At 35.8% G+C, this 24,486-nt stretch overlaps 2 protein-coding genes across 2 annotated transcripts in view; one reads left to right on the forward strand and one right to left on the reverse strand.

Moving 5' to 3' along the window:
• LOC127841555 (nose resistant to fluoxetine protein 6-like) overlaps window positions 1–24,486 on the reverse strand; it is a 370,059-nt gene that overhangs the window by 80,613 nt on the left and 264,960 nt on the right. The gene's annotated exons all lie outside the window — the stretch shown is intronic.
• LOC127841526 (RNA polymerase-associated protein CTR9 homolog) overlaps window positions 1–24,486 on the forward strand; it is a 73,344-nt gene that overhangs the window by 42,223 nt on the left and 6,635 nt on the right. Inside the window, exons 13-20 of the mRNA XM_052370401.1 lie at window positions 4,501–4,589; window positions 6,934–7,119; window positions 10,745–10,832; window positions 11,347–11,495; window positions 11,916–12,032; window positions 17,493–17,638; window positions 18,118–18,189; window positions 18,973–19,240. Of these exons, the coding sequence (XP_052226361.1) occupies window positions 4,501–4,589; window positions 6,934–7,119; window positions 10,745–10,832; window positions 11,347–11,495; window positions 11,916–12,032; window positions 17,493–17,638; window positions 18,118–18,189; window positions 18,973–19,240 (1,115 nt within the window). The remainder of the gene's footprint in view (window positions 1–4,500; window positions 4,590–6,933; window positions 7,120–10,744; window positions 10,833–11,346; window positions 11,496–11,915; window positions 12,033–17,492; window positions 17,639–18,117; window positions 18,190–18,972; window positions 19,241–24,486) is intronic.

Consider the following 24,486-nt stretch of genomic DNA (forward strand, 5'->3'; position numbering starts at 1 on the left):
AATGATTGTAATGATTAAAGGCTAAATGTGTTACAATTGTGAATGACGATAGATGAACGGGTATAAAACCTTTGACATTTTCGGCGAACGTGTCGGAAATTGCGACTGCCATTATGGCGACCATAGGCAATAAGCGTCCTTTGGACTCTGACAAATCTAATGACACGGTCTAAAAAAAATCAAATCTGATTATAGATCATTCAAAGATGTTTGGCTTTCGGAATTCAAGTGGTTAGACTATAATGCAAAATATAAAAAAATGTATTACAAAATATGCATACAGTTTCAAAAATCAAATTCATTCACTTTGGGTTTAGTATGTTGAAAAACGACAACATTTCAAAACACGAAAAATCAAAAAGTAATAAAAAAGAATGACAATCAATATTAAAATGAATATACATGAACAATTGTTATATTATTAATAATATATTAAAAATAACAATAACAATAATCAATATTAAAATGAATATACATGAACAATTTTTATATTATTAATAATATATTAAAAATAACAATAATACTTTGTTATGTTCATAATAAATATATATTGACACTTTTAAAAATGAGGTTTTTTGTTTTGAAATTTAGCATATTTAATTTTGTTTATTTCAGATCACAAAGAGGCCTCACAAGCTTGAAGTCTGAAAACATCAATGACAAATGCGCAGGCTGCAGCAATATCCAAAAGTGAAGACGCTGTAGTGTCGGCTATGACTAATGTGTACTTTGCTGCACAACATACTCTCGCATCATCGTTGGTTCCAGACCTGAACAGATTGTGTGTCTTGCAGGTAAAAAAATAAATAAAACATCTTGAAAACAAATTTGATTTGTTTTAAATTGATTGATAAAATTTGATTTTGTTTAGGTTTGCTACAAATATTGAGCAAAATATACTTGAAAACATAAATTATATTTTCAGGATGCAAATTTGTATTAATATATTTTCAGGGTGCAACCCAGCTCAATGACCTTCGAGTTTACAGCCACACGTCATATGAACACAGCTGCGGTGTGTCGGAATTACAAAACTGTATGGCAGACGTTCTGAGGAGTGATCTTCTCCAGAAGATGCAGACATCATGCAAGTACAGTATCATGATCGATGAGAGCACAGACATTTCAGTGAAGCAAAATTTAGTGACCTATGTTAGACTTTTGGAAACTGATGAGTTTGGAATGGCTGAACTTCAAAGAGCAAATGCAGAGAGCATATATGAGAATGTAGTTAATTTGCTTGGTAGAAAGGGAATTGACATTCAACATCTCTCAGAAATTCTATTAAAATTGATAACTTGGAGAACTTGTTGATTTTGTCCATGGACAGCCCACCAATGGAAAAGCTTGATTTCAAACGTGCTTTCAAGATTCGGGCTGGATTGAAATTGAGGCGGATTATGGCCTTCAGCTAAAATGTATGTTCAGGATATCATGTGCTCATGTAATGTAAATTTATCATGTGCTTATTTTATGAACATTTGCTTGAGTTATGATGTGTGTGTATCTCTAAATGTTTTGTTGTACTGTTTTTTTTTTGCACACATGAAGTGGATTATGGCCTTCTGCTAAAATTTATGTTCATGATACCATGTGCTCATGTAATGTAAATTTATCATATGCTTATTTTATGAACATGTGCTTGAGTTATGATGTTTGTACTTCTATAAATGGTTTGTTGTAAACTGTTTATTTTTGTTATGCACACTTGATGATTATAGTAATAAACATATTAAAGCTTTGTTTTGTAGTATCTATCTTCTTTTACACCCCTTAGCCTAGACTTACAACAGGTGGTTCCTAATGCTTTGCTAAAACTTTGGCTACAGTTTCTAAAATTTGGCTACAAAAAATTACATTTTGCTAAAATGTTGGCTATAGAAATTTTTTGGCCAGGGGGAACCCTGATCGTATATGGGCCATCTGGGGTCAAAAATTAGGTCACCGGGCCAATGCTTGTAAAACCTTGTGTAGATGAAAGAGGTCACAGTTTTCATCACGTCTTAATTAAATTTTGTCAGAATGTATTAATTAATGAAATCTGGCTTGGGATTGTATATGGGTCTGATAGAATTTAAGTTGATGTGGCAAGGTTAGTCAGGTGAGTGATTCAGGGCCATCATGGCCCTCTTGTTTTTAAAGAGTTTTTTGTTGTTGTCTATATTGATTTTCGTATTACTCTAGTGCTAAAATAAAACATACACAAAAGATGATATTTGTAATTTTAGGAACATGGGGTACTGATCGTTTGCAAATTCAGGCACAGGACTGTATTTGTGTAGGTCTTTTAACATTTAAACAAAATAATTAATTTGGTAATTTTTAATTTGGATAATAAAAATCAGTGTTTTTATACTCTTGATTGAGTTGGTCATATGATTTTCAGACAGACTATTATTTATTGCATTCCAAAGTCCTGTCACTCTAAACAGATAGATTTCCACAATTATTCAATAATTTGTAAGTTTACAGGAAAAAATTGTGAATTTATCATTTTATTTGAGTCAGAACTTTTTATTACAGTTCAGTAGAAAGTCTAAAACAGACCAATGCCTAAGTCCTGTTACATGTAGTTGTATTTTAAGTGTGATTCTAAATTCAATGTGTCTCTCTAAAGCTTGGGGTTATATTGACTCAAATAAATCTGATATGTAGACCTGGTGCCCTACTCCATAATCCTCTTCTTTGTTCATTATTCCTGGATGTTAATTTATTTAAAACATACCAATATGGGTATCCTAATGGTAGTTAAAATTTAGTAAATATTACTTAAACACTCGGCACTAAGTATTGTACTCTAGGCATAGATTTCAGGAAGAAATGACAATTTTAAGTTTAGGCATGATTATTTATGGTCCCCTAATTTTGTGATCTCAAGTCCTCAAACTGTGAGATGGAATTTGCGCGAACTTTTGCAACTTGATAAGTAGATGCTTGTTATGGAAGGATTTTTTGGAGAATTGTTTTTATGCCCCCGGTAGAGTGGCATATAGCAGTTGAACTGTCTGTCAGTCAGTTCGTCCGTCCGTCCGAAAACTTAAACATTGGCCAATAGGGCTGCAACGGGTACCCGAAATATCCGATGATATCGGATCCAACTTCAGATTCGCGGGTACGGATCCACCCCTGGAAATTTCGGTTCCGAATATTTATTTTCATAACTGTATGTAACCTAGCGCTGTTTTCACGAGTATTGTTTTTAATACAGACTAGTTTTGTTCGAAAAATAAAAGATACGTATAATAGTCGATATTTATTGACATGTGACAGTCAAATAGCAGATCATTCGAGATCCTTCGGCTTTTATTGTATAAGTGTGTCATTGGACATTACGTAATGAGCGCAGAAAACAAAACTAATTCGAAATCATGGAGGATTTACACATTACAAATGCAATTCCTAATGGCAATAAGTAAGTTTTCAATCCTTATTGTCTTTCTGAGTTGTATTAAAAACAACGATAGTGGATCCAGTGTGGCTGGAATGTTATTCAGGTAAATTTTGCTTAATTTCGGGACCTGTCAAATTGTGTTCCTGCATAATGTTTTGTCTTGAAAGCATATTTCGTCATGTACTAAATTTTAATGCAATCTTGTTATGCAAGGAACCTCGATGCCCAGTGAGAGAATCTTCTCCACAGCAGGAGACCTGTCAGTGCTCATAGGGCTTGCCTGGACCCGGACAATGTTGATTTGTTAATTTTTTTGAAAACAAACATCAAACTGTATGAACAGTGAAAAGTGTATGTTAACGAGCAAACTATAAAATGAATAAGTGTTAAGGTTTCGTTTTATTTTGACATTGTTACAATGTTAAACGAGACATGTGTTATGTTGTTTGGTAATAAATGATTAATGTTTTTTAGTCAAATTATACTTCAAAAACATTGATTACTTAAATTTAGACAGAAAATTATAATTTTCCCTTATCTGAGGGATCCGGATCCGAAAAACTGTAAGATACCATATTTGGATTCGGATTCGGATCTGAACAATTTTTTTGGATTCGTTGCAGCCCTATTGGCCAAAATTTTTGCTTTTTATGTCCCCCACTATAGTTGTGGGGGACATATTGTTTTTGCCCTGTCTGAAAGCATTTTTGACATGCATGTGTATCTCATGGAGCTGCACATTTTGAGTGGTGAAAGGTCAAGGTCATTCTTCAAGGTCAAAACTAAAAAAAATACAATCCAAGGGAAGTAATAAACTTTAAAAGGGAGATAATTTCTAAACCTGCCAAAGGATATATTGAAATTTTATTTCAAAGCGGCGCAATAGGGGTCATTGTATTTTTGACAAACACATCTCTTGTTCCCTTTGTTTTTTTGTCTGCAGTAGAACATATTGTGTTTTTGTCTGTGTTCAAAGATGAGTTGTCGGGGGCATCATGGTCCATGACACATTCCTAGTTTCCATAATGTGTGTTGCAACCCTGACTACTGGTAGTGTACCATATTGCTGCAGATGATATTGTTTTAGATCATTCTTTCTGCGTGTGCAGGTTACCTACGGCTTGGTTGCATGGCGAGAGACAGGGGGCAGATTTACGAGGCTTCAGACTGGTTTAAAGAGGCCTTACAAATTAATCAGGTAAGCTGTTGGACTTGTCTGCATCTTCAAACACACTCTGTTGTTTATCACTTGTTGGATCTTGCAATAGAACAATATCAAAAAAATATAATCTTAATTAGTTTACCATCAACCAAATAAACACATGGCAACCAGCGGGCCAAGTTCTTTGTTATTTATGGGATGTGTTTCTGGAAATATATTTACACACAGGAGATATGGTGTACAAAATTTGATAGTTTTCAATGAACCTTTGAACTACTCTTAAATACATATCTAGCTGTTGGTTATTTTTAGGCATTACAGATTTTTATTATTTCTCAATAGGGTGTCTTACAAAAGATTCTGACATAAAAGAGCAAATACAAGACAATATTGTTTTCACCATTGTTTTAGCTCACCTGAGCAAAATGTGCTCAATGGTTAGCTGTTGTAATCACCTTTTGTGTGTCGTCTGTCATTATCGTTTGCCTTGTTAACACTCTAGAGCCACATTTATTGTCCAGTCTTCATGAATCTTGAAGAGAACATCGATTTCATTGATATCTTGGACGAGTTCAAAAATGACCCCCATCAAGGGGCGGTCAGTTTTCCATATAATGGCTTTAGTAAAACCTTGTTAGCACTCTAGAAGACATACTAATTTCCAATCTTCATAAAACTTCGTCAGAACATTTGTTTTAATAATATGAGTTGTGTTCTGAGAAAACTGGGCATAATGCATGTGCATTAAATGTCGTCCCAGATTAGCCTGTGCAGTCCGCACAGGTTAATCAGGGACGACACTTTCCGCTTAAATGACATTTTTCGTGTATATGAAGTCTCTTCTTAGCAAAACTCTATTTTAGGCGGAAAGTGTCGTCCCTGATTAGCCTGTGTGGACTGCACAGGCTAATCTGGGATGAAACTTTACGCACATGCATTAAGCCCAGTTTTCTCAGAAAGCGACTCATATATTTGTTGATTTTGAAAATTGTGCAGGTCTAGTGAAAAACATGGCCACCAGGGGGCAGGGAATATTTCCTTATATGGCTATAGTAAATCCTTGTTAACACTCTAGAAGACACACTTATTGACCAATCTTCATTAAACTTGGCCAGAACATTTATTTTTATAATATCTTTGTTGGGTTCGAAAATGGATCCGGTCTGTTGAAAAACATGGCCCCCAGGCAGTACGGCATTTTTTCTTTTATGGCTATAGTAAAATTTTGTTAACACTCTTGAAGACACATCGATTGTCCAATCTTCATGAAACTTGGCCAGAACTTTTGTTGTAATGATATCTTGGACGAGTTAAAAAATGATTCCAGTCTGGTGAAAAAATATCTTCATGAAACTTGGGCTGCACAGAACAGGTCAGTTCCTTTGTATCTCAGGCTGGCGACTTAGGGCCTTCAGGACTTGTTGTTCTTGTCAAACTGACCCCTTGAAATGAAAGAATTTATAATTTAATATAAAAATTAATATAAAATTGATTATCTGAAAGTAATAAACAAGTTGAATCAAAAACAAAAAGCCATTTATTAGCGAGACTTTTTAAATAAGGGTCCTGTTACCACCAGATTTTGTTTTAGGGACATAAATGTGATTGGCCAAATGCTTGTTACAATTGAATACTGCAAACTCATGGCATTGTATTGTGTTGCATTAATTTTTAGCTCGGTGTTCAGAGAAAACCGGAGGTATTGTCATAGCCAGCTTGTCGTTTTGTCCGCTGTCCGATGTCCGCGTCGTGCTAAAACCTTTATATTTTGTTAAGGTTTTGAACAATGGCTCTAAAATCAAATTGCTCCCACCTACAACTCTGAAACTTCATATGTAGAGGCACCTTGATGAGTTACACGCCACACCCATTTTAGGCTCACTAGGTCAAAGGTCAAGGTCACTGTGACCTTAAAAAAAAAAAATCTGACAAGCTTTCATTTATTCACAACTGCATCCATAGCCAAGCGTGGCACCTGTTATGCGGTGCTCTTGTTATTCATTTTGTTGTTAAAGCGAAATAAAGACATATGGATTTGTATTGTTTTTTATAAGGGTGTTTTATCATTACGATGTGCTAGATAGATGGCACATGATGAACATGGCTAGCATCCTATAGTTACCTATGGACTAATTCTGTAAACAATTGCCTACCTACAGAAGCCTTTGTTTTTAAATTAGAAATCTGCCAATATATGTGTCAATGAAATCGTTATTTAAAAAAAAACAAAGAAAATTCGGAAATTTCTTGTAGGACAATATAATTTATTCCCAGTAACACAATTCATCCTGTGTTAGATTCCAATAAAAATAGTTTTGCAGAAATATTAGCATTTACCACAAAAATGACCATCTGGATTTTGTTATTTAAATGTTAACAGGACCATCCAGATGCTTGGTCCCTCATTGGTAACCTGCATCTAGCCAAGCAGGAGTGGGGACCGGGACAGAAGAAGTTTGAGCGCATCCTTGACCGCCCTAGCACCAAGGACGACGCCTATTCCCTTATCGCCCTCGGCAACGTTTGGCTGCAAACGCTGCATATACCCATGAAAGACAAGGCTAAGGTGAGGCTTGTTAGTTAACCTGAGCGTGTCAGTCAAAGGTGGGCAAGTTATTATGTTGTTTTTTTTTCCGTACAATTACTTCTCTGAAGCAATCTTGTAAACTTTGACTATACTTGGCAGGAATGTTGTTGGGTTTATTCTATAGGGAATTCCTTCAATTCAAGGAAATAACAATTACATTTAAGTACGAGTTATTTGTGCTTCATTGACCTATAAATAATGATAATTTAGACACTATTTTGATTCATGCACGATAAAATCAATGGTGTGATTTAAAGAACTACCCAAATATTTTTGTTTTGCTGAGGTTTGTGATTCTTTTTTGGGGTTCTTTACTGGTAGGTCAAATTATGTTCTTTTTTTTATAGAAATCTCGTCAAGAGTCATATTTGTACCTTCTTATTAGCTCATCTATTTTTTGAAAAAAAATTATGAGCTATTGTCATCACCTTGGCGTCGGCGTCCGGTTTAGTTTTGCGTTTAGGTACAATTTTCTCATAAAGTATCGATGCTATTGCATTCAAACTTGGTACACTTACTTACTATCATGAGGGGACTGGGCAGGCAAAGTTAGATAATTCTGGCTTGCATTTTGACAGAATTATGTGCCCTTTTTATACTTAGAAAATTGAAAATTTTGGTTAAGTTTTGTGTTTAGGTCCATTTTATTTCTTAAGTATTAAAGCTATTGCTTTCATACTTGCAACACTTACTAACTATCATAAGGGGGCTGTGCAGGCAAAGTTATATAACTCTGACTGGCATTTTGACAGAATTATGTGCCCTTTTTATACTTAGAAAATTGAAAATTTGGTTAAGTTTTGTGTTTAGGTCCACTTTTTTTCCTAAAGTATCAAAGCCATTGCTTTCATACTTGCAAAACTTACTAACTATCGTAAGGGGACTGTGCAAGCAAAGTTATGTAACTCTGACTGGCATTTTGACGGAATTATGGGCCCTTTTTATACTTAGATAATTGAAAATTTGGTTAAGTTTTGTGTTTAGGTCCACTTTTTTCTTAAAGTATCAAAGCCATTGCTTTCATACTTGCAACACTTACTAGCTATCGTAAGGGGACTGTGCAGGCAAAGTAATGTAACTCTGACTGGCATTTTGACAGAATTATGTGCCCTTTTTATACTTAGAAAATTGAAAATTTGGTTAAGTTTTGTGTTTAGGTCCATTATTTTCCTAAAATATCAAAGCCATTGCTTTCATACTTGCAACACTTACTAACTATCGTAAGGGGATTGTGCAGGATAAGTTATGTAACTTTGACTGGCATTTTGACGGAATTATGGGCCCTTTATACTTGAAAATTAGGTTAAGTTTTGTGTTTTGGTCCACTTTACCCCTAAAGTATCATAGATATTGCTTTCATACTTGGAACACTCGCAAACTATCATAAGGGGACAGTAAAGGACAAGTTGCATAACTCTGGTTGTCATTTTTACTGAATTATGGCCCTTTTTGACTTAGTAACTTTGAATATATGGTTACATTTTGTGTTTAGATTCACTTTTTACTTCTAAAGTATCAAGGCTATTGCTTTTAAACTTTAAATACTTTCATGCTATCATGAGGGTACTGTACCTGGCAAGTTGAATTTTACCTTGACCTTTGAATGACCTTGACTCTCAAGGACAATTGAATCTGTCCAAACCATCCCCTACCCCTACCCCCCATCCCCCCCAATCCCCCCTCAATCCCCCCCATTATTATTTTTTTAATTAAAGATCATCTAATAAATGACCACCACACCCTCACACTATACCAACCCCCACCCCAAAAAAATCATTTTTATGCTCCCGGTAGGGTGGCATATAGCAGTTGAACTGTCCGTCAGTATGTCAAGCTGTCAGTCCAAAAAAAACTTCAACATTGGCCATAACTTTTTCACTTTTTAAGATAGCAACTTGATATTTGGCATGCATGTGTATCTCATGGAGCTGCATATTTTGAGTGGTGGAAGTTCAAGGTCAAGGTCATCCTTCAAGGTCATCCTTCAAGGTAAAAATTAAAAAAATTAAAGCGGCGTTCATATGAAGCTGCACATTATGAGTGGTGGAAGTTCAACGTCATCCTTTAAGGTCAAGGTCATCCTTCAAGGTCAAAGGTAAAAAAACAAATAAAAAATTTCAAAGCAGCATTATCATGAAGCTGCACATTTTGAGTGGTGGAAGTTCAAGGTCAAGGTCATTCTTCAAGGTCAAGGTCATCCTTCAAGGTCAAAGGTCATTTTTTTTTATTCAAAGCGGTGTTATCATGAAGCTGCACATTTTGAGTTGTGTAGGTTCAAGGTCAACGTCATCCTTCAAGGTAAAGGTCATCCTTCAAGGTCAAAGATCAAAAAAAATTTTTTTTAATCAAAGGGGCGTTATCATGAAGCTGCACATTTTGAGTGGTGGAAGTTTAAGGTCAAGGTCATCCTTCAAGGTAAAAAAATAAATAATTCAAAGCGGGGATCTCATGAAGCTGCACATTTTGAGTGGTGGAAGTTCAAGGTCAAGGTCATCCTTCAAGGTCAAGGTCATCCTTCAAGGTCAAAGGTCAAAAAAATAATAAAAAATATCAAAGCGGCGAATCATGAAGCTGCACATTTTGAGTGGTGGAAGTTCAAGGTCAAGGTCATTCTTCAAAGTCACAGTCATCCTACAAGGTCAAAGATGAAAAAAATAATTTCAAAGCGGCATTATAATGAAGCTGCACATTTTGAGTGGTGGAAGTTCAAGATCATCCTTCAAGGTCATCCTTCAAGGTCAAAGGTCAAAATAATAATATTTCAATGCGGCCTTCTCATCAAGCTGAACATTTTGAGTGGTGGAAGTTCAAGGTCAAGGTCATCCTTCAAGGTCAAAGGTAAAAAAATATAAAAAATAATAATTTCAAAGCGACGCAATAGGCAGGGGTGTGATTTTTCCGCGGATTTCTGCGGATCTGGTTTTCCGGGGTCATGTCCGCGATTCGCGTAAATTCGAAAAAAAAAATGGGGGAAAGTATGACGGAATCCGCGGGTATCTTTCATAAGCGGCCCGAAAAAACCCTCGGCCTGCAAAACCTCTCCGCATGTTACACTGGTATTCTGTCTTTGCATTTTTTGAAACGAGCTATGTCATTTGCTGGCGTTTCCCAATCTTCCAATTATATCGGTCTTTTAAAATGTTTTTCATATTTCTTTGCTGATTCGATTGCAAATGGCGACTTTGTGAAGCGTTAATGAAGACGAACGAACGAATCTCACAAAATTTGGAGATTTAACAATTATTGAAAAACAAATTTAAATGGGAAAGGGAAGAAACAACTGTGGTTATAAATCAGAAAGCGATACCACTTTCTGAATGGGTACGGAAGATCGACTGTTTTTGTAAGGCTGAAGTCATATTCTATTCATGTGAAAAAAAAATTAAACTACGTCAACTGTGGTAAATTGTCGTTAGTTGAACACTATCCTTTGTGATTGAAATTGAGTAAGGTCCCTACACCTTTAAAAAGAAAAATAGATGAGCGTTCTGCAACCGCAAGGCGGTGCTCTTGTATGAGAACTTATTTTTAGTGCAAATAAACACACTGATCATCACGTACACATTTGAAGCCACACTTATTAAACCACAATCGTGTCTTTCAGCTAAAGCGCCACCAGGACAGAGCCTTGGCCATGTACAAGCAGGTCTTGAGATATGATGACAGAAATATCTGGGCCGCTAATGGCATCGGTCAGTGAACTTTCTACCGTAATGTTTATTTCAGTTGAGGAAACCTTGATGATGTCAGGTTACTATGTTTAGTCACAGTTTTATTTGTTGAAAGTAAACAGTTTCACAAAGGTCATAATAAGCAGGGATTGTATATAAACAGTTAAGCAGCAAAAAAAGGAGTATGGTGTTTGGGGAGAATGCAACGCACAGTACATCTTTGCTTAACACAACCTTTTTGTATTGCCTACATAAACACCCATAGCCAAGGTAAAATCTGTCAGATGTGAACAAATTGTAAATACAAGGCATAGTTATTCTTTATTGTAAATCATGAAATAACAAACACACATGATGAATAAATACTGTTAAAGCACTTGAGTTCAACCAATCAAAGACTTGTAAAGGTCAATGATAAGTTTGTTTCTCAATGAAATAAGATTAATTACAAATATATTTTCTTAATTCGGTTGATACCCATTAACAGACAAATTGCAAAAAGACAAAACCCAAATTATTTAACCTACCTGTGCAGGTTGTGTTCTGGCACATAAAGGCTGCATCAATGAGGCGAGAGACGTGTTTGCCCAGGTAAGGGAGGCCACTGCAGACTTCTGTGATGTCTGGCTGAACATTGCTCACATCTACGTGGAACAGAAGCAGTTTGTGGCAGCCGTACAGATGGTAAGTTGAGGGGAGCAGAACTTGATCAAATTTAAGGGAAAAAAATGTAGCCTGATAGAAATTTCTATAGGCAAATTGGTAAAATTTTAAAGTGTTGTGGCTTTGCCTTTCACAGGAATGTAGGCACTTTGTTGTAGGGTCCTGCTGGTCAATGACCTGTCCTAGTGAACACTATAATAAAAGCATTAATAACAGATATGAATTGTGGTCTGTGTAAATACAGATTTAATTGGGGCAAGATTCCACAAGTTTGATGACAACATGCTGATTTACCATTTTTTATCATTTGATGCAGGCTTGCTACATGTTTTTTGTTCACATGATAGTAAAAAAAATGGCTATTTATTTCATTTTCTTTTATGTTGACTGCAAAATGTTTAATAGCGTGATTGAGTGTGTGTGTCTTGCCTATCTTAACAGTATGAAAACTGCCTGAAGAAGTTTTTTAAGTACCACAATACAGAGGTGATGGTGTATCTGGGACGGGCCTACTACAAGTGTGGGAAACTGAGGGAATGCAAAAACATCCTCCTTAAGGTAATTAAAGCCTTATTGCACAAACTCTGTACTGAGTTATTGTTAGGCTGCATCTTGAAAAGCCATAATTGTTCTGAATCACCATGTTATTTTTAGGGCATTTTTGAGTGTTTTTTTTAGCTCACCTGAGCACAACTTGCTCATGGTGAGCTTTTGTGATCACCTTTTGTCCGTCGTGCGTCATCTGTCATGCGTCGTCAACATTTTGCCTTGTGAACACTCTATAGGCCACATTTATTGTCCGATGTTCATGAAACTTGGTCAGAACATTTGTCCGATTGATACCTCGACTGAGTTCGAAACTGGGTCATGCTGGGTCATAAACTAGGTCACTAGGTCAATAAAAAGAAAAACCTTGTGAAAACTGTAGAAGTCACATTTGATGCCCAATCTTCATGTTACTGTGTCACAATGTTTGTCTAAATGATGTGTTGGTTGAGTTCAAAAATGGTTTCGGTCCGATGAAAAACATGGCCGCCAGTTGGCGGGGCAGTATTCCTTATATGGCTATAGAGAAACCTTGTGAACACTCTAGAAGTCACAATTTTTGCCCAATCATCATGAAACTTGTTCAAAACATTGGTTTCATTGATATCTCGGACGAGTTCGAAAATGGTCCAGATCGGTGGAAATACATGGCCGCCAGGGGGCGGGGCAATTTTCTCTATATGTATATAGTGAAAACATGTGAACACTCTAGAAGTCACATATTTGGTCCAATCTTCATGAAATTGGGTCACAACATGTGTTTTCTGGATATGACAGTTGAGTTCGAAAATGGTTCAGATCGGTAAAAAAACATGGCCGCCAGGGGGGGGGGGTCATTTTCCTTATTTTTATATAGTAAAAAAATGCTTGTGAACACTAGAAGTCACATTTTTTGCCTTATCATCATAATTTTTTTTCTAAACATCGATTTTATAGATATCGCCCATGAGTTTGAAAATGGTCATGATGTGTGGAAAAACATGGCCGCCAGGGGGTGGGGCAGTTTTCTTTCTATGTATACATGAATAGTGAAAACATGTAAACAGTAAAGTTAACAAAAATCTGATAAGCCAAAATGTTAAAGAAAGATAACCTGTACATACTTTAGATTTAACTTTCTTATAGTTAACTCCCTTGTTTAACCTGCTTCCCTAATCTATTTTAGTTCACCTCTTGAATTTGTTAGACCCCTTGGTTTGAAAACACTTAAAGGGTAAATACTTCAAAATGCATATTTTTCTATTATAATGACATTTAGGGCTAAGTTGTCATTTCTTGTGTAAATCTGTACTTATTGTTTTGTCACATTTGTTATCAGTTTGTAGCAAATTAATTAATCTATAATGGAACTATTACTGATAACCCATCTTTGAGAAAACTCCTACAGAGTTCCCCAGAGTTAAGATAATAACCCATCTTTGAGAAAGGTCCTACAGAGTTCCCCAGAGTTAAGATAACTGATAAGAAAGATGAAATGTGCTCTTCAGTTTAATTTTCTGAGATCATGATATTATCCATTTGCAAATAATCTGATGAGAATGAAACAAATTACATGTTAAAGGATAATCTACTTGCACAAAATGTTGAATTATTCACTATATATTCTTAAGAAAGTAATCAGGTCATAATTCTTTTTATTTTGTAAATTACAATTTAGCTACATATGAATAAATAATCAATAACACAATACATATTTGCAGTTTTAGATTATAATAATTGTATGCAAATGTATTTATGAATAAGCATAACATTTGAATCTGACTGAAAAATAACAGTATAAATTAATTGATAACGAGACTTTTAAAGGAGCCCGGACTTTTCCAGTTTATATTTATATTTTACTGAAAACATAGATATGACTTTATTTTACTGAAAACATAGAAATGAATAGACATGGATATGAATAATCTCCTTACTCAATATTGGATTGTAATGAGTTCACAGTATATAATGTTACTATTCCCTTCTGTTATATGATACAATATGTACAGAAAAGGTATACAAATGGTAAATATAACTGGTCTAATATTCATAGCAATGACGGTTTGAGAAAATACACCTTTTTTTATATAAGAGTAAAAGTTTAAACAGGCTTCTTTTTATATTCATTAAGGTATTTGCTGTATTTGTTTATTTTTAACGATGCTTAGATTCTTTAGACTTGGCTTGTACCTGTTCTTAATTCTCTGTCATTGTTCTTCATTTTTAGCTTGAATATTATATTTGAAATATATTTAGTAGAGCTATCCTACTCACCCCTGTTTCAGCGTGACCGTCTGCGTTAGCGTCTGCATAAGCGTCTGCGTTAGCGTCTGCGTTAGCGTGCAAATGTTAAAGTTTTCGTACTACCCCAAATATTTTTTTTGTCCCTTGACATATTGCTTTCATATTTTGCATACTTGTTAACCAACATGACCCCAACCTATAAACAATAGCAGACAACTCTATCAAGCATTTTGTCATAATTATGGCCCCGTTTCCACTTACAATATGCAGCAAATGTTAAAGATTGCGTACTACCCCAACTATTTTCAATGTCCCTTGATATATTGCTTTCATATTTTGCATACTTGGGTACCAACATGACCCCAACCTATAAACAAGAGCAGACAACTCTATCAAGCATTTTGTCATAATTATGGCCCCTTTTCCACTTAGAATATGCAGCAAATGTTAAAGTTTGCGTACTACCTCAACTATTTTCAATGTCCCTTGACATATTGCTTTCATATTTTGCATACTTGTTTACCAACATCACCCCAACCTATAAACAAGAGCAGACAACTCTATCAAGCATTTTGTGATAATTATTGTCCCTTTTATACTTAGAAAATGCATATTATTGATAAATCTATCTTAAACTTTGCGTACTACCCCAAATATTTCCTATATCCTTTGACATATTGCTTTTATATGTTGCATACTTGTTTACCAACATGACCCCAACCTATAAACAAGAACAGACTACTGTATCAAGCATTTTGACATAATTATGGCCCCTTTTACACTTAGATAATTGAACATTTTGCTTAAATTGCCATAACTTCTTTATTTATGATCACATTTTATTATTACTTTGACAAAAAACACTTACCTGAATACCACAATGGATTCCACCCAAACAATACCCCACGCCCCTACCCAGAATCCCTTCCCCCCTCCCCAACCTCCCCCCCTCCATTTTTTTTCTTTTTAAACATCATCTAATAAAATACCACACCCCACATTAAAGCCCCCTCTCACCCCCCTACCCCCCCCCAATTTTGTTTGTTTGTTTAAACATCATCTAATAAATTACCCCACCCCACATTAAACCCCCCTCTCACCCCCCCCCCCCCCAATTTTTTTTTTGTTTCCTTTTTTATTTTTGAAACATCGTCTAATAAATGAATGACCACACCCCACATTATACCCCCTCTCAACCCCCCCCCCCAAAAAAAAAAGAGAAAAGTTTTTTTCCTTTTTTTATTTTTGAAAGATCGTCTATATATTATTGAATATGAACAATTTCCCCATGATGGCTTATGTTATACTGTCAAGCACTCAAATAGTCGAGCGCGCTGTTCTCTGACAGCTCTTGTTCTAGTTCTTAGAATAAAAGTTAGTTATTTTCTTTAAAGCTGCTTTGGTTTTCACTTATAGATTAATTCTTTGAGTGTATTCAGGAGTATCTGACTGGACACCTTTAGTTAATTGAATTACAACCAGTCAGTTGTGTTCTTTAATTAGATTCAATAAATATTTCCATATTACCTAAGTGCTCACAAAGTTACATAACTTGTAACCGTCCCATGACCGGTTCACTTACGTAAGCGAACAAGACCGCACTACCACAGCTGTTTATAGTGAAACATTGTGAATACTTATAGTCACATTTTTAGTTCAATTTGAATGACACTTGCTGATCTTCACAAATGGTGACAATCTTTATGAGCATAATATTTTTTGCTCATTGTGAACTTTTGTGATCACCTTTTGTCCATTTTCTGTCTTCTGTTGTGCGTCATAAATATTTGCCTTGTTAACACTGTAGAGACCACATTTATTGTTGGATCTTCATGAAACTTTGTAAGAAGATTTGTCCCAACATAATCTTGAACGAGTGTAAAAATGTTTCCAGTCTGTTGAAAAACATGGCTGCCAGGGGGCCATTTGTTGTTCATTCTTCATGAAACTTGGTTAGAACATTTGTTCTATTGATATCTTGGGCTGCAAAGAACAGGTCATTTCTTTTTATCTCAGGTGAGCGACTTTGGGCCTTTCAGGCCCTCTTGTTTAGCTCACCTGAGCACAATGTGCTCATGGTGAGCTTTTGTGATTGCCTTTTGTCCGTCTTGCGTTGTGCGGCGTCAACATTTGCCTTGTTAACACTCTAGAGGCCACATTTATTTTCCGATCTTCATGAAACTTGCTCAGAAGATTTGTCTTAATGATATGTTGGATGAGTTCAAAATTGGTTATCTTTGCTTGAAAAACATGGCTGCCAAGGAGCGGGGCGGTTTTCCTTATATTGCTATATTTGGCTAAAGTAAAATTTTGTTAACACTCTAGAGGCCACATTTATTGTCCAATCTTCATGAAACTTGGTCAGAAGATTCATCCCAATAATATCTTGGACGAGTTAAAAAATGATGCCCTTTGGTTGAAAAACATGAATGCCAGGGGGCGGGGCAATTTCCTTATATGGCTATAGTAAAACCTTGTTAACACTCTAGAGGTCACATTTATTTTCCGATCATCATGAAACTTGGTCAGAAGATTTGTCCCAATGATATATTGAATGAGTTCGAAAAAGGTTTTGGTTGCTTTGAAAACATGGCCACCAGGGGCGGGGCAGTTTTGCTTATATGGCTATATATGGCTATATTAAAACCTTGTTAACACTCTAGAGACCACATTTATTTCCAATCTTCATGAAATTTGGTCAGAAGATTGGTGTCGATGATATCTTGGATGAGTTCGAAAATAATTATGTTTTCATTTACTGTCCGATCTTCATGAAACTTGGTCAGAAGTTTCATCTCGATAATATCTTGGACGAGTTCAAAAATGATGCCAGTTGGTTGAAAAACATGGCTGCCAGGGGGCGGGGCATTTTTCCTTATATGGCTATAGTAAAACTTGTTAACACTCTAGAGGCCACATTTATTTTCTGATCTTCATGAAACTTGGTCAGAAGATTTGTTCCAATAATATCTTGTTATCTCAGGTGAGCGACTTTGGGCCTTTCAGGCTCTCTTGTTTTACATTTCCTGTCTCTGACAAGCAAAGGGCTCGGGGCTTGTTTTACATTCCCGTGAGAAAAATGTTTTCAGGAAAATATTTGTTGTTAACGCCAGCTAAAAGTATATGTTTCAATATTAAGATCACACAGAACGCTAGTTAAATAAAAAAATTGTTTTAATAAAGCTGGGTTCAACGCTTTTTTCTTCTATATTTCCGTTCCTGGCAGTGTGTAATTTTATTTTACAGGCACGTCATGTTTCGCCCAATGACACTGTTCTCCTGTACAACATTGCGTTGGTCCAGCAGAAATTAGCCACCTCAATTCTCAAGGATGAGAAGAGTAACCTGAAAACTGTTCTGTCAGCTGTCAGGGACTTGGAGCTGGCACACAGGTACGGCGCATTGGAAACCTTGGGCTAACAATAGATAGCTCAATAGTCCTTTGTTAACTCCCAATTACTTTAAGATAAATTACCTTAGATCCATGAAAGCCATTACAGTTTCAATACACAGCTGCAAATGTGATTATGCCATTGTATTATTGTTCTTAACCCTTTCAGTGCGGGAACCGAATTTTAAAGGCCTGTGCAAACAGTTTGGATCCAGATGAGACGCCACAGAACGTGGCGTCTCATCAGGATCCAAACTGTTTACTATTCTGATAGTATTCTTTGAAAAAAATCGAAGAAAATGCTAATTTTAGAAATTTAAGCAGATGACAAATTTCCCAGCATGCAAAGGGTTAATAAAGAATGATTATGATATCTCTATTTCAAAGCAAGTCTTAGAACAGTCTTACCTAAATTGCTTCTGGTTTGCACAATTTATTTTACTTCAGTGACTATGCGCACTTGTATTTCTTCTCTTGCAGATATTTCTCCTACCTTAGTCACCATGGTGACAGGATGAAGTTCGATCTGGCCCAGGCTGCAACAGAAGCCAGGTATGGTCACTCATCTATGACATGTCATTCTTGAAGGTCGGACTTACTTGGTTGTAGTTCTTGCTTTATCTCAAGTATGTGTGCATGTATTTGCAAGTATCTAATTTAATGAAATGAAAATACGACTGGTTCATCCTAGCCCAAAATTTAGGGAGGAGTGACTTCCCATTTTGCCTCTTATGAGCTACAAGTGACTTTTTCTTTGCAAATTTTAGGAACAAGTTTCATATCAACTATCAACTTAATTGATGAATTAAGGTTATTGTTTTTACGCTGATGGAGTGTTCTTACTATCTTGTCAGAGGAAATCCTTACTTAACATTACATAATAAAAACATTCAAATTATTCTGTTATTGTATATATAGAAACTAGTAAACAATTCTTTATTTCAGCAAAAATATTAATTTCTATTCAGAAATTAATAAGTCTATTTTATTTTAAATGAGATTATCAACACAATTAAAATTACCATTGCTTTAAATTATTGCCATAATGCTTTTTAGTTAATGTGAATATATACATGAAATTTTAATAGACTGATAAATTTCATTTTGGTCTGTGAAGTGTTGGCAGATAGTGGGTCTGAATATGTGACACTTTTAGCTTTCAGAATGTTTGCAAAATGTGCCCCACCCAGGGGTTAAATTCTTCAAAGTAAAAAAATAAAGCTCATCTCAGATAAGTGTAGTATTACAAAGTGGCTTTAGGTATCAATTCAGGCCAAAAACAGCCCTTTAGTCTTGAAAGAGTGCAAATCTGCTAACATGCTTGCTTCTTGCCAGACAATGCTCTGACCTGCTGAGCCAGGCTCAGTACCACGTGGCGCGGGCTCGCAAGATTGATGAGGAGGAGCAGGAGTTGCGCAAGCACCGGGAGGAAGAGCGTGAGGCACTGCGCCAGAAGCACAGCGAGCAGGAGGCGGTGCGACGGCGCCAGAAGGAGGAGAAGGAGAGGATGATGATGGAGAAGAGGCAGATCTACGTGGAAAAGGCCAAGAATATTGTGCTGGAACCAGAGCCAGAGGAGCGCAAGTCCTCCAAGAGTTCAAAGGTGAGACAACTGCAGTTCAAGGAGTTGTTCCAAATTTACATGGTTATAACTATTACATATAATTATTTTGTTTCTTAATACTCTTTTTCAATTGGTTAACTTTTGAAACCAAACTGTCAACACTTGCAACTGTTCTCTATGGACAAAGTTGATATATTCAATTGTGATTTTTTTGGAAAAAAAGTTATGTACTACATTACTGCATTCTTTTTTGGGGCACTTTCTAGCAGATTTTAAGATTACTATATAAAACTCCAGTAATTATTATGTAGTTTAGTAAATAATTTGTTTTAATGTAATTTCAAAATATATATTATAATAAGGATATCAAATAAAGTTGTTTTTATGACCCCTGTAGGTTGGCATATAGCAGTTGAACTTTCCGTCAGTCAGTCTGTCTGTCTGTCAGTCTGTGCGTCAGTCCGAAAAATTTAACATTGGCCATTACTTTTGCAATATTGAAGATAGCAACTTGATATTTGGCATTAATGTGTATCTTATGGAGCTGCACATTTTGAATGGTGATAGGTCAAGGTCATCCTTCAAGGTCAAAGGTCAAGAAAATAAAAAAAATAAAAAGAATATTTCAAAGCGGCACAGTAGGGAGCATTGTGTTTCTGACAAACACATCTCTTGTTAGCTCATCTATTTTTTGAAAAAAATATGAGCTATTGTCATCACCTTGGCGTCGGCGTCCCGTTTAGTTTTGCGTTTAGGTACACTTTTCTCATAAAATATCAATGCTATTGCATTCAAACTTGGTACACTTACTTACTATCATAAGGGGACTGGGCAGGCAAAGTTAGATAACTCTGGCTTGCATTTTGACAGAATTATGTGTCCTTTTTATACTTTGAAAATTAAAAAATTTTGGTTAAGTTTTGTGTTTAGGTTCATTTTATTCCTTAAGTATCAAAGCTATTTCTTTCATACTTGCAACACTTACTAACTATCGTAAGGGGACTGTGCAGGCAAAGTTATGTAACTCTGACTGGCATTTTGACAGAATTATGTGCCCTTTTTATACTTAGAAAATTAAAAATTTGGTTAAGTTTTGTGTTTAGGTCCACTTTTTTCCTAAAGTATCAAAGCTATTTCTTTCATACTTGCAACACTTACTAACTATCGTAAGGGAACTGTGCAGGATAAGTTATGTAACTCTGACTGGCATTTTGACGGAATTATGGGCCCTTTATACTTGAAAATTTGGTTAAGTTTTGTGTTTTGGCCCTTTTTACCCCTAAAGTATCATAGATATTGCTTTCATACTTGGAACACTAGCAAACTATCATAAGGTGACAGTTAAGGACAAGTTGCATTACTCTGGTTGTCATTTTTATGGAATTATGGCCCTTTTTTGACTTAGTAACTTTAAATATATGGTTACATTTTGTGTTTAGATCCACTTTACTTCTAAAGTATCAAGGCTATTGCTTTTAAACTTTAAATACTTTCATGCTATCATGAGGGTACTGTACCTGGCAAGTTGAATTTTACCTTGACCTTTGAATGACCTTGACTCCCCCCCCCCCCCCCCCGAATTCCGCCCTCAACCTCATTATTTAAAAAAAATAAAAGATCATCTCATAAATGAACAACACACCCTCACACTATACCCCCACCCACCCCAAAATTGTTTTTTATGCCCCCGGTAAGGTGGCATAAAGCAGTTGAACTGTCCGTCAGTATGTCAGTCTGTCTGTCCGAAAAAAACTTTAACATTGGCCATAACCTTTTCACTTTTTAAGATAGCAACTTGATATTTGGCATGCATGTGTATCTCATGGAGCTGCACATTTTGAGTGGTGAAATTTTAAGGTCAAGGTCATCCTTCAAGGTCAAATGTCAAATTTATGGTGTCTGTCAGTCGGAAAACTTTAATATTGACCATAACTTTTTCAATATTGAAGATAGCAACTTGAAGTTCAATGTCAAGGTCATCCTTCAAGGTCAAGGTCATCCTCCAAGGTCAAAGATCAAAAAAATAATATTTCAAAGCGGCCTCCTCAAAAAGCTTCACATTTTGAGTGGTGGAAGTTCATGGTCATGGTCATCCTTCAAGGTCAAAGGTAAAAAATAATAATAAAATAATAATTTCAAAGCGGTGAAATATGGGGCATTGTGTTTCTGACAAACACATCTGTTGGTTTTTTCAAACATGGTTAAAAAACACAAATATTTATTTTTATTATTTTATTTTTGAAATACCGTCCAACCATCCCACCCACGTCCGCACAATATACACCCTCTCCACTCCACCCCTCCCTCCTTTGTGATTGAAATTGAGATAGGTCCCTTCACCTTTAAAAAGAAAAATAGATGAGCAGTCTGCACCCGCAAGGCAGTGCTCTTGTTCATTATGTGTATTTATGAGTTTTGAAAGCAACTATAGGTAACAATCTTAAATTTTCAAATTTAAATGGAATATATAAAATATGAAGATTTTACATGATTTTTAGCTCACCTGAGCACAACGTGCTCATGGTGAGCTTTTGTGATCGCCTTTTGTGCGTCGTCCGTCGTGCGTCGTCAACATTTTGCCTTGTGAACACTCGAGAGGCCACATTTATTGTCTGATTTTCATGAAACTTGGTCAGAATATTTGTCCCATTGATACCTCGACTGAGTTAGAAACTGGGTCATGCTGGGTCAAAAACTAGGTCACTAGGTCAAAAAAAAAGAAAAACCTTGTGAACACTGTAGAAGTCACATTTGATGCCCAATCTTCATGTAACTTTGTCAAAATGTTTGTCTTAATGATATGTTGGTTGAGTTCAAAAATGGTTCCAGTCCGTTGAAAAACATTGCCGCCAGGGGGCGGGGCAGTATTCCTAATATGGCTATAGAGAAACCTTGTGAACACTTTAGAAGTCCCATTTTTTGCCCAATCATCATGAAACTTGGTCAAAACACTGGTTTCATTGATATCTCGGACGAGTTCGAAAATGGTCAAGATTGGTGAAAAAACATGGCCGCCAGGTGGCGGGGCAGTTTTCTCTCTCTATATATATAGTAAAAACATGTGAACCCTCTAGAAGTCACATTTTTGGTCCAATGTTCATGAAATTTGGTCAGAACATGTTTTTTCTGGATATGACGGTTGAGTTCAAAAATGGTTTGGATCGGTAAAAAAGCATGGCCGCTTGGTTGGGGGGGGGGGGGGGGGTCATTTTCCTTATATTTATATAGTAAAGCAGCTTGTGAACACTCTAGTTTAGCATGTCAAGGGAAGTAACTGCAAAATGGCTTTTGAAAAATTATGTTGAATTGACAGAGTTGTCTCCCTTTTTAAAATATTTTTTTTTAAGCACAAGAAGATTAATTTAAGTGGAATTAATTATAAATGATAGTTTTACATTCTGGAAGATAGCAAACTTTCGAATATGTTTTTTATTGTTTGATGATTCTGTACAATATGGCATTCTTTTGTCAAACGATTAAAGCGAGACTATATGATTTTTATATGTGTTAAATTGTAATATATTGATAAATACATGTTACAATAACACAAAATAGGCAAGACATTGAAGATGAATTTCATAAAATGCAGCAAAGACGAATTAGAGCCCTGAGCCGATGGTGACGAAGATATTTCGTGCATATTTTCCTACAATAAGCGAAGAATTCGTCTTTTTATTAGGATCGTAGTAAGTGTTTTTGTGTCGTATGAAAAGACATCGCTGTAGAAATTTAAAAACAACCATTCAACTAAATTAAGATTGACATCGTACATGCATGATATACATTCTGGCATATACGACTTTACAGACATTTTTGATTTCAGAATTAAATATCTGGCTTATTTTGCATTTTTCGACACATGTTCTTCTCAAATTTTATTTTAAATTATATTGAAATGTATGACCTTGTTAACACTCTAGAGGTCACATTTATTTTCTGATCATCATGAAACTTGGTCAGAAGATTTTTCCCAAAGATATATTGGATAAGTTCGAAAATGGTTTTGGTTGCTTTAAAAACATGGTCACAAGGGGCGGGGCATTTTTCTGAAGATTTGTCCCAATGATATCTTGGATGAGTTCCAAAATAGTTTTTGTTGCTTTAAAAACATGGCCACCAGGGGTGGGGCATTTTTCCTTATATGGCTATATATGGCTTGAGTAAAACCTTGTTAACACTCTAGAGGCCAGATTTATTGCCCAATCTTCATGAAATTTGGTCAGAAGATTGGTCTCAATGATATCTTGGATGAGTTTGAAAATAATTATGTTTGCTTGAAAAACATGACTTCCAAGGGGCGGGGCATTTTCCTTATATGGCTATAGTAAAATCTTGTTAACACTCTAGTCCATGATTTATGAAGGATCCAATCTGTTCATTCTGCAAGTACTGGATCTCTATGGGTCGGTACGGGTTTTAGAATGTAAGGAAGGCAACTACTACTAATCTGCCGCCAATTTGTCTAATTCAGTTTTTGTTTACGCATTATGCCATTTCGGTGCTGACAAGTTGAAATATGCCAATGAATAAGTGCATTTTTCAGAAAGGGTGGCTTTTGAAGTACCCTTGGGTTGTTGACAACGCCCATTCTAAAGTCAAAGCATCTGGTAAAGTATGCAGAACAGATATAGAAATCGCTAGTTTGAGGGAATCGGCGTTGAAAAGCCACCAGAAGAGTGAACATTTAGAATATATATTCAATACAAATCACAAGTTTTGTTTTGGTATTTGTAATGCCTTTGGTCAATTACTTTATCATAAGGAAATATCTTACTTTTGAATAAACAGTTGTTACTGTAGCAGGGAAGTGCAGACTGTTGTGCAGGCATTGAAGAATCCACTCGACCGCTCGCATATGCGAGTGAAGTTGACGGTCGAGCGAGAAAAGTTTGTTAAATATTCGACCGACCGGGCGAGTGCTGTTTTTCAAGTTTAGAAATAAAAATTCAGTTCCAGAACTCCTGCCACATCGAACCAAATTGCAAACAATTTTTCGAACAAACAAAAAATAGGTTTAGTACACAAAGAAACTGCACTTTCGTTTTGACAATGAAAAATGACGTTACGGGCACAGTAAAAATAATTTTCGAAATCGGCTGCGCTCTTTTCGTAGGTGTCAGTGCTCTTAGTTAGTCGATTAAAAGTGAAAAAAAAAGTAAAATATATTGGTCATTCTGTGAAGAATAAGATTTCATTTTTAGATGGTTGCCTAGCGACCATCTAATTTGGTTAGTAAAAAATTCAGGTATATACAGCTTAGCTACTAGGAGCCCAATACCCGCTTA

The sequence above is a fragment of the Dreissena polymorpha genome, chromosome 1 (genome assembly GCF_020536995.1).
Source record: "Dreissena polymorpha isolate Duluth1 chromosome 1, UMN_Dpol_1.0, whole genome shotgun sequence".
Classification (NCBI taxonomy): Eukaryota; Metazoa; Mollusca; class Bivalvia; order Myida; family Dreissenidae; genus Dreissena; species Dreissena polymorpha.